The sequence below is a fragment of the Elgaria multicarinata genome, chromosome 10, assembly GCF_023053635.1.
Source record: "Elgaria multicarinata webbii isolate HBS135686 ecotype San Diego chromosome 10, rElgMul1.1.pri, whole genome shotgun sequence".
NCBI classification, from domain to species: Eukaryota; Metazoa; Chordata; class Lepidosauria; order Squamata; family Anguidae; genus Elgaria; species Elgaria multicarinata.
In genome coordinates this window covers 22,824,747-22,840,995 of record NC_086180.1, presented here as the reverse complement: position 1 = coordinate 22,840,995, position 16,249 = coordinate 22,824,747, and the positions used below count along the sequence as shown (strand labels likewise).

The 16,249-nt window shown below is 38.5% G+C and overlaps 1 protein-coding gene across 1 annotated transcript in view; it reads right to left on the bottom strand.

Moving 5' to 3' along the window:
- PDLIM5 (PDZ and LIM domain 5) overlaps positions 1-16,249 on the bottom strand; it is a 148,198-nt gene that overhangs the window by 63,659 nt on the left and 68,290 nt on the right. The window contains exons 6-9 of the mRNA XM_063135882.1: positions 12,815-12,829; positions 11,520-11,537; positions 10,681-10,853; positions 7,998-8,034 (exon numbers count right to left, since the gene is read on the bottom strand). Coding sequence (XP_062991952.1) covers positions 7,998-8,034; positions 10,681-10,853; positions 11,520-11,537; positions 12,815-12,829 — 243 coding nt within the window. The remainder of the gene's footprint in view (positions 1-7,997; positions 8,035-10,680; positions 10,854-11,519; positions 11,538-12,814; positions 12,830-16,249) is intronic.

Here is a 16,249-nt window from a genome sequence, read left to right as displayed (position 1 = left end):
AACACTGGCTGGTACCTATACCAAAGCAGAAGGTTGCTGCATTTTGTAGATTTTCTACCACTAATTTGAAACAGGCAAAGCTGAATATACTCAACACAATTAGACCTTGCAAACATTCTAAATTTCATTCCCTAACAGAGATATTTATTTATTACATTTATATACCGCCCCACAGCCGAAGTTCTCTGGGCAGTTCACAAAAGATCCTAAAGATGACTCAGCTTACCCTTAGTTCTAAATGCATTTCAGAAAATGGCCTAACATTCAGACCTAATTATAGCTCAGTATGAAAATCATTTCTTTCCTTTTGGCTAATGGAACACATATTGCTATGATACATATGTTGTGTTTTTGCATTATTATTTTTTTGTAGTAAAAAAGGAAAGGTAATCCAGTCCCCCACCACATCCTCCTCTTCCCTTGGTGCATTGCTCTGCGGAGACATGTCCTCAGTGCATAACATTCCATTTTCCCTCTTAGTAGCTTCCAAAGTGCAAAACATTGTTCCCACAGCAGGGTTGTGCATGCCTAATATTAAGCAGAGGGCAGCAAATGATACAGCCCTTAATCTCTTTCTATATGAGGGAAAAACAGATGTCAAAATTTCAACTCCCTCCATCCCCAATTCCACAGGCCAGCAATAAGCAGTGTGGTTAGGTGGTGGATGCTATGACCAAGGTAATACTTTATCTTTCAAATGAGCATCAGTTATAATTAACTACTTAAGGATAAGGATGACTTCTTAAAGTATTACCAATGTGTGTGATTAATGGATAGCAAAAATCAGTTTCCACATTACAGATTAGTCATGCCAGTGACCTGTGAACTGATGGAATAAGTATGGAGAAGCAGACCTTTGAGCTGGTAACAGTAATGTTGGTTCTTCTGATACATCAGGTATCTCACAGGTCTGGGTAGCTACTGAATGGAAATGCTGCACCTCTATTCCATTAGTTAGATCTGTAGAAATGCTTTACACATAATGATAATACAGCACACACATTGGTTTATGCTACTAGGCATGTGTTCCGATGGTTACATTTCCATTTGGACAGAAATTTGCTAAACTGAAATCTAAAGCAATCTGAAAGTGCTCAAAAGTGCTTTAAGAAATGCACTAATCTGACTAACAGAACAGACAGATTGGCTTTTTAAAGGTCTTATTTTTTGAGTAAGCCATATATATATATATATATATATATATATATATATAAAACCACAAACGGTTATTCATTTCTATTAACATATTTTAGCATTCAAGGTTTCTGAATGCATTAGTGATAGAAAGGAAGTAATTAAATATTCATGCTTGCTTAAATGGTTTTGGGTTTTTTTGGCCTTTTTTTAATTATATGTGTTAATTCAACTTTATTTTTTAAATTCTCTATCTGGAGATTTCAAAGTTATCTATAAGCCCACATCAACCAAAAATGTTACTATTCACATTTTTTTCTACATTACTGCAGTGACCCAAGAAAATGCACCATATACCTGCAGTCTAATGCTAGTATTTAAAATAAATGGCCTTAAGCATGCTTCCCTCTACATAAGCCTAGTGTAAAGCCCATATCGCCACAGGCGCTACTAGTCCTGCTCTACTAGTCTTACATGGATGCAACTAGTCCTGGTCTACAGTAGTCTTAAATTACTGCATTCTTACATACGATTGCAACCTTGAAGTGCTGTAGGCTTCCTTTCTAGTTTGCCTGATGAAGAATTCTGTATAATCTGTGTAAAGCTTGCACCAATGGTGTTCTTATTGATATTATATTTCTTACTTTATGGGATCTATAATCATTTTCTATATCTGTAAATAAAGTGACAAGCTGATTGTGCTCCCCTTCATGCCGATTTGTGACCCCCTAGGTTAATGAGAAATAGCCACTGTATGGCGCTGATATGTACCACCTCGCTATGGCGTAGGATGCTATTCAGTATTAATAACTCATTATACCCAAGGTCTCCTCAAGCAGTGCTGTTTGACATATTCCCCTTGCTGGGCTGGGAGCACACTTTATCTCTCTAAATCTGGACAAAGTAAGAAGGATAAGGCCTCATGGGGAAGGTCTGCAAGGAATAAATCTCTGAAATCACATCACAGGATTATTATAATCATCATCATTATCATCCAAAAGGCAGGGTATACAGATGGAAATCAACACAGAAAACATATACTCAAGAGCAAAAGAAACTTGAGACAATTCCTTACTTCACTAACTCTATTTAAATAGTACAACTATGTACAAGTGGAACAAGGACAGGTTTGGGAAGGCCTTACAGAAAAAAGGGGGATCGATGAGTGAAATTAAAAGTCTTGAGGGGGAGAGGGAAATGGCTGAGAGATGGCAGGTAGAAAGATCTATGACGTGGGGAAAACAGAAAAGAGGGCAATATTAATAGCTAAATACCATGTTTGCAATAAAATTGATTTATGCATCTTCCGCGGGGGGGGGGGGGGGCAAGAGCTAACAGACTGGAATTTGTAGGTTGAAGAGATAACTAATGGATAACAGCTGAGAGTAAAATAGAATCTGGTAGCTATTAAGAACTTCCAAGTTTTCTAGCAGATGGGAGACAGGCATGCAGGTAAACAGAATAGTTATTGTAGCAGGAAAAGGGTTTTCCTTGAACTACCCAAAAATGATGACATAATGTAATGAGCATGGAAGCAACTGAACGACTTTCCATCCCTTCAAAGCAGTCAAAATAGTGACACATAGTGATCGGGAGAGGCTTAGTTGCATCACACACACTACCCAATGCCGCAAATATTCATGTTCAATGAGAACTGATGTGGCATGTTGATTCTATGGGTTGCAGAGAGAAGAAAAAGAAGCAACTGAGAAATGGGGTTGCAGTAAGGCCTGTAGGTGGGAAAATATCAGGAAAAGAGGTATATTGCTGACAGATGGGCAGAGAGAGAAATGACGTGCTATGGAAGAGAGTGAAAAGGCAGCAAGTGGGCTTTAGAGCAACCTGTAGTGGAGCAGGAAATAGAGAATATGTACTACAGGGTTAATAAAACTGGTGAGTATCAAAGGAATAGAGAATAGTTAGGGAGAAGGCCTCCCAGTGAGGCAGAGAAGAGATTTGAACCAACTTTCTGATTTGTAGCTTATGGAGCAATCCTATGGGCCCTGGAAGAGTGTCCCAGGGACCATAAGACTTCTCAGAAAAACCCTCCCAGGTCAGAGACAATGCTCTGACTTCGGAAAGGGGGATCAAAGATCCACCCCTCCTTTGCTCCTTCGCAGCCATCTGCCCTTTAAAAAAGCGACCTCAGAGAAGGAGGAGGAGGAGGAAAGGGGGCACTGTGGTGGGCAGGCAGAGTAGAAGACTGAAGAGGCCAAGATACGAGATATCCTGAGCCTCCTCCAGCCTTCTTCCCTTTCCCTGCAAAGCACCATCACTAGACAGGCTAAATAGCTTGTCTAGCAACAGTCGCCAAAGCTAGAAGACAGGAAGGAGACAATCACCTCCACTGCTTCTCTCGCCTTGCCAGCTTCACCCAGAAGGCATAGGAATCTCGGAAACACTGAGGGTGCAATTAATAGGATTGCATCCTTAATCGCTCTATTTTGATTTTGAACCTAGCTAGTATTCTAGAGATACTAATATGAAATTAAAGTTATGGTTGTGTTATTACAAATAAAAAGAGTGTATACAATCTATAGCATAAAGTCAAAATGGATATAAACCCACTCTCAAAAATAGATACAACATTCCATAGTAAGAAAAAAATCACTGTAAGTACTGAATAAAGGGCAAATAATTTTCACATGGTGAAAGTGGGCTTCCATTTAAATCAAAAACTTTAACACCTTAGTTTAAAGAATACACTAGACAACTGGAAAACACAGCACAACAATATTTTTGAACAATCAATGTACATATCACAGATTACTCTCTATATTGAGGTGTACATGCATTAAACAGAGATGTGATGTTTTACAACATTTAGAAATGTGACAACTTGGGGGGAAATATTCAAACAAATCTGAGATTTCCCCTCAAATGTAAGTTCTTGAATCTGTGAAAGATTTCATTGTATGTATTTAGACAGTAGGTTAAGAATTCCCTCTTTAAGCAGGCATGTAATCTTTCATCCTTTGCTTGATTATTAATTTTACTGCTGTCTGCTCAATATTTTTAATATTTTAAAAATGTTTTAAATTTTTAATATTGTATTCTTATTTTTTGTTACTGTTATTGTTGTAATTTGGTTTTATGATTGTAAACTGCCCCAAGGGCACTTGCCAATTTGGCAGTATACAAATCTAATAAATAAAAATAGAATTCGATCACAAATAACCAACATACAGCATTCATGAAGAATCCACTATGGTTCGGTGTTTTTAATTCTACCATGTAACAAGAAAGCACAAGCATACTTTAGTAGTTTTATTGTTCGCCATAGTATATTTAAATTGTTCTGCACACGTGGCTGTTAATGTCAAACAAGTGAAGCGTTACCTCAAATCTCCATTTCCTGTTTGACTTTCCCTAGAGATAAGTCAAGTCAACAAACAGTGAGCTGCAAATATTGTTGGAGACACAAGATGCAAGTCTAGAGGATATGCACTGCCATGAAGTAAATACCACAGACAAAAACTTTGAAACTTGGGGCAGTTAATGTAACTTTTATTTACTATATGTAGAAGTATTGTTCTTTTTCCCCGAAGTAATTTCTCTGCAAGGAGGATTATCTCTCTGTAATGGGTGAATTTTCCTGAGGGGCTTCTCATTGTGGTGATGGACGCCATATTGAAAACTCAACCTGCGGTGGGGTGGTGGTACTGAAGCTTGTTCTTATATATGAACCTTTGTGAGGGTGAATTGTTGTGGTGCGTAACAAGCCACCCACAACCCTAAAACAGGCCATGGGTTCTGGGTGGCTTATTAACCACCCCAAGAATCCACCCTCATCAGATTCATATGTAATGACGAACAATGGTGCGCCCCCACCAATTTTTTTAATACAAAATGACAATCCCTGCAGGGAAATTCATGCATGGTGGCTTGCTATTATGTGTTAACCAGGTCTCAATCTTTGGGTCTGGGTTTGCACAACACACTAACCCACATTCAGTGGTTGAGTGTGAGCCGCTGTTGAACCATGGGTTAGCATGTCAGCATGTTGTTTGAACCCAGCACATTTTTCACAGAATGGCTTGTTAACCATGCAGTGTAGCTTATTTTTCTTGAACAAGCCACCTTCAGAACCCATGGTTTGTTGTTGGGTTGTTCAGGGTGCTTAACCAGCCACACTGCATGGTAAGTAAACCAATTTGTAGAAAATGCCCTAGGTTCATACAACATGCTAACTCGTGGTTTAACTAGCTACACGTGGTTCAAAACAACTCATACTCAACCACTAAGTGTGGTTAGTGTGTTTTATTAACAGCTCCTCTGTGTATGTATGCCCAGACTGTATATAGAATAGAACTGCAGGTAAGCCTTCTTCAGAAATACTGTCAAGGCAATATATGAGTAGAACACCTATGCGCAGAGTTCAAAAGATCTTAAAGAAAGGCAAGAGAAAAACTTAAAGGCAGCATTTATTAAGTACTCTTCAAACATCACAAAGCATAAATTAAATGAATGCGAATTTGCTATAATACATTATATTACAGAGTAATATGCATCATCAAAATTGCTAATAGCATCCAAAAAATTCCACCCCAAAATAAATAAAACCTACATTCACTACCTCATACTATTTTCATTTGTTGTTTTACATGGCTCTGATATAACATTCTTTTGTGACCAGCGAGAGTTCAGAAACGTCTTCACGTATACACAGTGATATTTCTCTCAAGTAGACGGGCCTATTATGCTAATATTGCTAAATTCCCTTTAACTGGGACCAAAAAAGCCCCTTTCTCTCTTTATGCTTTTAAAACATTTACATCCTGCTCTAAAATACATCCACTATTGAATTCAAACAGATTTATATAGGAACCCCCAGCCCCCAAAATGATTTTACTGAATTCAAACAGAGCTATATAACAACGGCTGTTAAATAAGGGCTTACTATGCCTATTTCCCAAGGTAAGTATTTCTGCAGCCTATTCTTTCTCTGTGCATTAGCACAATGGACTCAAGTTCTGCTGCTGAGAGCTAGTCAGAAGAGGCATTCTAATTGTTTTCCAAGCCATTATGAACATTTTATGCCACGTGTTTTGGTTGTCTGTTTAGATACAGATTTTAAAACAAAACATGTTCATCTCATTCTTTACACATTGGTAGGAAACTGTTAGAAAAGTATAGAAAAGGCTAGAATTTCTCATGTAGTTAAAGCTAATGTTTGTTTCATTGCATTCTTTGCAAAGCATTTGGAAGAGGAAGAAAAGGGCACATGGTTTGTGTACATGTGTGTGTTTTTAGAGCTTGGCAAGTCACTGGACGTTAAGGACACGTGCTGAGACGCCATGGTGCCAGTCACGTAATTTTGTGTATCTGGGACCTATGATGTGGAGGGGAACCTTTTCCCTGCGGAAAGAAGTGACAGAAGAGACAGATGAGAAGAAAGAGGTTTGCATCTTAACTCACTTCATGCACGAACCAAAACATGCAGAATTCATGCATTCTTGGCAATCCTGGGGTTTTTCTCTGACTGTTCCTTGCGCTCTGAGGCAAGCTTCATTAAAATTAGAGTCTAAAGAGAAAGCAAGTTCCTAGCCCTTATGCTGTGAAAGTGTATGTTCAATACTTGCTGAAATCTCAGAAGCCAGAATGGAAGCGTGGTTGTCAGGTAGCTCACAAGTGCGCAAAACAAATTATGCAAATTTGCTCAAATTGTATACATTAATTACTGATCACTGAATTTAGCATTTCTTGATGCAGAATCTTTTAAAATGCTTAGTCCAAGTAGTTGGTTCTAGCACTGTTTAGCATTCACATAATCTGTGCCAGCATATTTGCCTGCAACTACAGCATTAACGGCATGGCAAGTATATTACAACATATCATCTCCCTTTGTGAGGCAATGCTAGAACAACAAACTGCAAATATTCTGCACATCCCCAGCACTTATATTCCAAAGCACATTGTAGAACATCTGCTCTGTGCCCACCACATCCGATTCAGAACTGATTCAATAAACATAGATTCAGAGAAAAATATGTAGGATATAATAAGACCTTTATTCTCTTGAACACTCCCATTTGGTAGTTCAACAGGGACTTGAGGCTTTCCTGCACCTCCTTCTCTACCCACCCATCCTAGATAACACTTATCCCACTATTACCAATTTGGATTGCTTAGAAGAGGTGGTGAAGGGTGAATATCTGTAGAAAAGATTCCATTCAGGCAAGGAAGGTTCCTAGGCTACAAAGAAACTTCAAACATTCCCACACATGCATATATGTTCAAAAAATATGAGCATTTGGGGAATTACAGCAGCCTGCCTCGTTGGTAATGTAATCTACTTTTCAAAGCAAGCATTCAACAGCATTCTTATTCTTGCTATCATGCTTTCTAGGCTGCCTTTAAGGTTAGAACCCTCTCAATGCTCCTAACAGTTTTTTGTTGTTGTTATTGTTGAAATGTGGCCACAATTTTAACAGCACAGAACCTTGAGACATTTATCATTCATTTAATAAAAGGAAAATACCAAATACAGTTAAAAGGGCAATTTAAAGACGAATAGGCAATTTCCCTCTAAGTTTCTGGTTAGGGTTGCAAATATTCTGGGGGAAATTCATTTCCCTTTAGCACAAATGCCATTTCCTACTATCTTGCTCCTGCTTGTATTTTTACGCATGCACTGAAACATTCTGCAAATTGTCCATGTTTTACAATAAAAATCCATCCTCACCAAAGAGACTGAGATTTTTAAAGGACAATTCTGAGCCCTATCCTGATGCCTACAACATGCAAACAAGGAAACCAAAACGTTAAAATATCATCCGTTTTGCAGACACAGATCTTTTCACACCATCAATTACGAATTAACCATGCAACACATCAATGGATATTTTAAATAATTAACTTACTTTGACTTTTTTGCATTCTCAGGTTCGGGTTCTTTCACTGCAAAGAAATGAATCACTAGTTAAATTTCCTCTTTCTTACTATCATTTTGAATCAATGAAAAACCAAACACAAAACGCATAACATTTTCCACAGCTAATTTTAAATAGGGAGGCAGTCCTATGAGAATAGTAGGTAGTCTCCAAACTTGGAGGGTGCTGAGTATCCAATGCAGGGCAAACGGAGGGGTGGAGGCAATCCTTGTAGCTGCTCTCCAGCCACCCTGCATTTTTTGCTAGACAGATGATTTTGCTAGTATAGCAGCGGCACTTCGGAGCAGGAGGAAAGGAGGCTGGAGCAGCCATGGGAAAAGTCATATGGCTTCAGCCCCAGTATACTCTCCTCCCCGCTGCTGGGAATGCCCCCTTTCCACATCTCCATGCTCCATTTCTGAGCGTGGAGATGTAACCAGAACTTCTCCTGTTAACCTTCAAAGCTTTTCACGGTCTAGCTCCTTCCTATCTCTCCTCTCTCATCTCACACTATTGCCCCGCTTGTGCTCTTCGCTCCTCTGATGCCATGTTTCTCGCCTGCCCAAGGGCCTCTACTTCCCTTGCTCGGCTCCGTCCATTTTCTTCTGCTGCCCCTTACGCCTGGAACGCTCTTCCAGAACATTTGAGAACTACAACTTCAATCGCAGCTTTTAAAGCTCAACTAAAAACTTTTCTTTTTCCTAAAGCTTTTAAAACTTGATGTTGTGCAGACTTTATACTGTTAGTTTTACCCTACCCTGTGCCTGCTTACCCTACCCTGTGCCTGTTTGCATTCTCTTCCCCTCCGTATTGTTTTACTATGATTTTATTAGATTGTAAGCCTATGCGGCAGAGTCTTGCTATTTACTGTTTTACTCTGTACAGCACCATGTACATTGATGGTGCTATATAAATAAATAAATAAATAATAATAATAATAATAACTGCAGAAGGGGGGTTTCTGGACTCTGAGGTCAGGGACAGACAGACATATGATTGGCTCCCTAAAAATAACTGTAAAGACAAAAACACTAAATAAGCTGCACTGGTCCATAAGAAAACAACAACAAAAACAACAGGATCCACACAGAGTCAACAGCTTTACTGGGACCAACTAAATATGCACCATTATTGCATGTTGGTGGAGTTTACAAAAAAGAAAAAAAAAGACTACATCAGAAGGATTAAAACACACAGTAGGTAGCACTCATTATAGTAGTATTCACAGTAGAAAACCTACTAAGGTTTCCCAGTATCAATCTCAAAAACAAAAACAACCTGTGATTATATATCCACAATCATATATTGGATGGTATATTATGGAAAAGAAAGAGCTTTATTCCTGGTTCTAGAATCCCCTCCCAAATGAGGCTGCAAAAGTGTTTTTATTCACCCAAGTATTTTACTTTCTTGTATTTTAAAAAAATTGTTTAGAATTTTATCTGCTGTTTTATTGTTTTGTGATATTGTTTTGTGATATCGGGATGGCATATAGTGTCTATATGCCATCCCGAAATCATGATAGGATAAAAGGTGGTATATAAATGTTTTAACTAAATAATTTAATCAAAAAAACCTTCTTGCATACTGAGGTTCAAATTCTATGGCAAAAGTAATCCATTGAACAAATTCTCTTGTAGGCCAAGATTCCATGCCTAAGCTCACACAAGGCACTGGTTCTATCCCAAAGGAAATTTTTATTGACCTGATTCACTTGACACAACGTGAAGTAAATAATCCATGGGCTGTTATGTACGAGCTGGAGACAGCAGACGTACTTCCTGCAGTGTGCCTACCACTTTTGCTTTTCCTTAGCAACCCATGATTGGCTCCATCAGAAGGTTGCTTAGTGTGTTGTCTGAACCCAAATCTGGTTGCACCCTGCTAGATGGAAGCCACTGATCTTGGAGGGTTCCGAGGGCAGAATCTAATGAGGTTCTTCCACCCTCGCCAATTCCCTTCTGCTCCACTGATTCCCTTCTGCAAGTGGTGGGTCCTGCCAATTCCACTGTGCAAGTGGGACCCATTGCTTAAGCAAAGGTTTACCACTTCCTAGAGGAAGCCCCAAAACAAGTGGCAATGCTCATTTCTGGAAAGAGACCGGTCGGTGGAGGTCCCTTATGTGAGCTCTGCTGACCTGCCACCTTTCAGAAAGAAGCGTTTCCATTCATTTCAGTTTGCCCCAGAAGTGCTAAATCAGTGTTGTGCAAAGAGTTGGGTCCACTTGTGGAATGGGATTGGCAGGGTGTCAGAGAATCAGCGGGCGTCATCCCAAGATTCCTATCCCATGCAGAGCAGGAGTGCTGGAGGCATTTATTTATTTTTGCCTCTGTCTCCCTTTTAATTTTTTCCATTAGATGGGTTTCTGAACCCATCTGCTGGAATTGTGCTGGTGAGGAGGGGCTTGAGAAGCCATAGGATAGAACATATCCTGGCCTCTCCTCCCTCCCAGTGGAATATCTGCTTTTCCCTCTTCCTAAAGTTGCATTTGAAACCTTAGGAAGCAGCCACTACAATTCTTTCCACAAGGGGATCAGAACACAGAGTCCCCCTCCCTATGTCACAGCAATGTCTATGGCCTTGAGAGGGGGGACTCCCAAAAATTATATGGACCCTGGGACCATACGATTAAGACCTAATTAATTTTTTGTTATAGGCCCAAGCGGTTACTCACTGTGTTCAGTGCCAGTAATCTGTGCAAGGATGCGGAAAGAACGTGACTGGGTAGTTCCTGTCCTTGGGTGCCAATCCTCTGTATCCTCAATCAGTCGTTTCTTGCTGTTGTTGCTGTGAAGGGGTGGATGATAGAACTCCGTATTTGTATACACAACATGCTTCCGTGGTGGACTAATGTAATGAAGGAAAGATAAGAAACCAGTAAGCAAAACAGTATTTGAACAGCAGTATTACTTTTTCTGTCACATTAAGTAAAGATGAGATGCTAAACAACTGCATTGAAATAAACTTTGCTGGAATGTATGGCTCATCATTTCAAGGTAAACGGGTTTAAAATTAAGGCATAAAAGCACTCAAGGTTCAGCCCTACACTTTTTATGTATTTATGTGATTAATTTATATCCCACCTTTTGGCCAGCAATAAAATACAGTTTAAGACATACCCCACCAAAAAAAGTTTTTAAAACAATTAACAACAGAATAAAACTACCCAAACAATTAATACCCCTACAACAATAGATCATTTAATGTGCCAAAGGACCTGCCTGAATAAAAATATATCTGTCTGCTGGTGGGAAAACAACAGAGAGGGAGGCAATGCAACAGCGATTGCAAAGCCAGGAGCTCCTTCCCAGGTTCTCCAGGCTAGCACTGGGAGATCAGGAGTTTTTTTTACCAACGTGAATTGAGCCATTATCTATTACAGAAGCTGGTTATGTATATGCAGAACAGTTTCAAGCAATTGTAAATTATATGTTTGACACACACATTACAAGGTCTCCACTGGAAAACTGTGCACACTGTTGAACTACACACAGGTGTGATTTTTGTAATTACCGTTTAGGTGGGTTTTTCCTTTTATGTATTTGAAATGCAGAAGAATAAAGCGAGTCCAGTATAAGCAGAAGGGAGGAGGAGGAGGAGGAAGAAAAGAAATACAAAAGAATTAAGAGCAAGAAGTTAAAACGCTCTTAGACACCAAATATACTTATTACATATTAAGTTGTTTTAAGTTTTATTTTCCCTCAATCCAGATTCTTTCTATGTATCACCCTATTGCTTGTGTTCCCCAACTCATCCAGTACTGTTTGAGGATGTGATGCTTACTGTTCAGAAGAACTAAATATAGAAACCCCTTCCCTGTTACATCTAAGTACAGGGGCGTTCAGGCTCATAGCCCCCAGTTACAGTGAAAGGAAGTGTAATCAAGTCTGTTGAAGCAATCCTTCACTCAAAAGTAAATTGTTCCTGAAAAAAGGCATCCTATTTGAACCATGTTGGGCCTTTCAAGGCTTCTTCTCCAATGTTGATTGTATAACTCAGACCACAAAGATGACCAGTAGGGCACAGTCAAGTTTTTAAAAAAAACTGCTCTAAATTCTCAAGTTCTGAGATATCTATACTGGCAGAATTGGAAGGACCTTGGAGGTCATCTAATCTAGTCCAATACCCTGGACAACAGCTCAGTGCCAGAACACGTTTTGCATGCAGAAGGTCCCAGGTTCAACCCCCACCATCTCCAGGTAGGGCTAAAAAAAATCATGCCTGAAATCTTGGAAAGTCACTACCAGTCGTTGTCAACAATACTGGGTGAGATGGACCGATGGTCTCACTCATTGTAGGACAGCATAATGAGTGAGGATGTAACTCTAGCATCTTTGACTGATGGCCTTTCAGCTTCTGCTTAAATACCGCCAGCATAGGGTATTTAAGCAGCATAATATTGAGTTGAAATCTGCTTCCTCAAAATTCCTACCCTCTAGCCCTCATTGAACAACTGATTTAGTGCACATTTAGTGCACATAATTTAGTCTACAATGAAATTCCATGTAGACAAATACTATAAAATTGGAAGGGTGCGTAAAGCATCATCCTCCAAAATAGATGGACAATAAAACTAAAATTAATTTTTTTGGAGCATGATTTCTATGTACCCTATTGTGACACAACTGCATGATTTTACATTTAAAAACCATTATTTAAAAAGCAAGGCACTGAGATAAACTGATTTGAGGGAGACTAGGAATTAATTGACAAAGGCTAACTACAGAATACAGCATTATTTCATGTATTGTTGCAAGGCAATAGTAGCTTAAATATTAAGAGGCAAATTATATTAGTGAAGTACTTACACCTCATCAGGGTTACTGAAGGAAGGAGGGACAGAACATAAGACAGACAACGGAGAAGATTCCAGGGTGATGGAGTACAGATAGGAAATCATACATAAAAGTGAAGCAAGAAAAAGTTAATAGAAAATTAATTATGAAATTAAAGCCATGTAGAAAAGGAAGAAATCTAAATGAATAAGATGAACAAACGTATTAGTTAAAAGCTAACAGAACTATGGTTGGTAAGGATGGCATAATTTCTTGTTGGCTCTTCCTAGCAGTTACAAAGACTGGTAGCAAGATGGTGCCACAGGCAAAGGTAAAGTTGCAGCTCAACTTTTCCTCCAGAAGTCAATTTTATACGATAATGCTTGTAGTTCAGTCAAGCCAGAGGAGTACCTGAACGGCAGTGGATTGGAGGATAATGGGTGCTAAAGAAATCTTTGTTTACCTTAATTTAATTGGAACATGTTTACAGTTTTGACATATTTAGCCACACAGCTGTCTCAACTAGTACTGTTTTGGACATTTTAATAACCATGTTCAGATGACACGCTAAGCCACAATGGTTAAGCACTCTGAGCTAAACATGATGGCTTAGCGCGTCATGTCAACCTTTCCTAAACATGGTGGCACACTCACTAACCGTTTGCTGCAAAAGGGTTAGTGGCCTAACCCTGGCTTAGCATGTTGCCTGAACAAGCCCACTAAGTCTAAATGGTATGTATTAGACATTAAAACAACATAATTCAACATTGTTATTATCTTTGCTATTTGTTATTCAGAAAACCACACAGATGTAAAACACACCCACACCATATCCATTGTAAATTCAAATAAGTCAGATTACTTTATTTTTAAAAAGCCAGAACTGTTTTGCAAAAGTTTAATTCTGAAATGCAACAGCGTTAATCAAAACCGTAAAAACACAACTCCACTCAAATGCCATTGATACTAACTTTGTTGTTGTTGTTACCTGTAAAGGGAAAAAAGCATTTTATACATTTATTGAAGTATCTTCCCTACTATTCTATCCATTTTGATCTGAAATGTGGCAGCAACCTTATAAGAAAATGTTCCGTCCAGTGAGGAGCCAAGTGATCAGGTCTTATGCAAAAGAACAATTTCCATGCATGGGTTGACAAGACATAAAAACGCTGCCACTTAAAAAGGAAACCAGCTGTCACTTAGCCCATGCTAAATTGAACATGGTCCTTTCGGGATAGTAGCACAGACACAAGGACACATCTTGACTCGCAAGAGCTCTTCCCTGCACTTCCCCTGGAAGCTAGGGAAATTGACAAAACTCTGTGACACATTTCACGAATGTAAGGCAGGTTTGTAGTACTGATCAGATCCTTTGCTTTAATTGTTAACTAGAAATTGATGCAGTGAAAGTGACTGCTTGTATCTCTGTAACTAAACATACCAAGGCAGGAGTTACACTACTGCTTTATAGTGGTATTGAAGTGCACTGACAACTGTTGGGGCCCATAACACATCTACACCAAACAGGATATAACACTATGAAAGCATTATGAAAGCAGTATATGGCATATGTCAAGGGCTCCAACAGTTGTCAGTGCACTTCAATACTGCTATAAGGCAGTAGTGTAGATCCTGCTTCCATATACCACTTTCATAGTGCTATATCCTGCTTGGTGAAGATCTGGTCTGTGTCTAAAATGGTTAAATGCAAAACACAGTTAAATGCAAATCCTGCTGAAGGAAATGAGTTTTAAAAGGCCGCTAAGAAATGCATAAAATAAAAGGGCACAGTCATGCATCTGTAGGTTTATTTTACACATCTTTAGTGGGACTTACTTTCAAGTCAATATGCATAGGAGTAAGTCTAGTTTAGGCGCATTTAGTTTTAATGATTTGAAGCCATTTCATTTTCAGAGAAATGGAATTATACTGAAACTTGGAGTTAAGATATGTTGGCATTGATGAACCATTATGACATATTGTTAATCAGAGCTGATGTAGCATGGTGATTAAGAGCAGGAACTGGAAGTCCCCAGTTCTAATTTGAATTTTCCCAGAGTGATCCTAAGCAAGCCAAATTGTAGGAATTAGTTTTGAGCACACAGGAAAGAAGTTCCATGAATATTAAACACATACACTTATATGTGTCTACTCAGAAGTAAGTCCTGTTGTTACAATGGAGCCTATGTCCAGGTAGATGAGGATAGGATTGCAAGCTTAATGAATATAAATTGTGGCTAATAATTCATATGTAATTTCAAAAGCTTGCTTATATAAACATACTTCATATTAAAAGCTTTCACGTTTTGATTTAGAATTAAGAGTTTCAGTTTTAAATGTATGGGAGCAATACACATGCAAGGTACATCCTTGCTTACATTTTATACATTGAAAATTTGTCCTATCATTTCCCTGGATTTAACTTCTGAACTAATTTCTGTAAATAATGGTACTCAAACTATACCCTCAAGGCACAAAAGTAAGAACTACTAATTGCTTGTGCTTAATCTCAAAGTACACTGCATGCATAGATGTGACTTGCTACTGACTATGAAGACCTCCAGTAAACAGATTGTATTACTGAGGTCTAAATATATTTGTAAAAAGGGCAGTGCAACGTCTTGATGTTTAATCGGCACTAGATCTCTCATGTGTAAGCAAATTCTTTTCACACTAATAATTGCTCGAGCATCATTTGAAACCATAATATTTTCAGTACAGCTAAGCCCAACAAGTCTACAGCTTCTTTTACTTTGCCAGATAACATCACTGAATATATGTAAACAGAAAGTAGGCTTCAGATGGATTTTGAATAATGTAAAATTGCTTAGCTGCATGAGCATCCAAATTGCAGTAGTACTTCTGGCATATTTCTGTTGCACAAAACTTAACTTGGTGATGTGTACAGTTAAGAAAAACTACACTTACTATATAGCACTATATCAAGAAAAGCAAAGAAGGAAACAAGATGTAATTAATGAGATAACCTGGATTTCATGTACTAGTTATTTAATTCCATCTCGTTTCTAGTAAATTATAACAACCTATGGTTATATGCCATAAAATTGACTGACTGGCTGACTAATATAAAATAAAACTTGGAAACTGCTGTAGTTTAGGGGCCTTGAATATGAGAGTTCCTGATTAAAGCCTCTCTATAAACTCACTAGGCAAGCCAACTGCCTCCAACTTCATATGTATAATATAAGTTCTTAGTGATCTACCTTATGGGGCTCTTGTGCATATTCCTGGAGAAAATGTATATGAAACAATTTTAACATTAGCCTACACAATCAGATCCCAACTGTTGAGAAAGATAGTTTGAATCTTAGCAGCAGAAATTCATTTTATAATAATAAATTGTAGTTATAAATTGAGTTGTTTTTTTAATGCTGATTACTGCAGCTAAATGGCAAGTCCAGACTTTATATTTGCAAAAGCCAGCTTTCCCGGAAGACTACAAAGTGT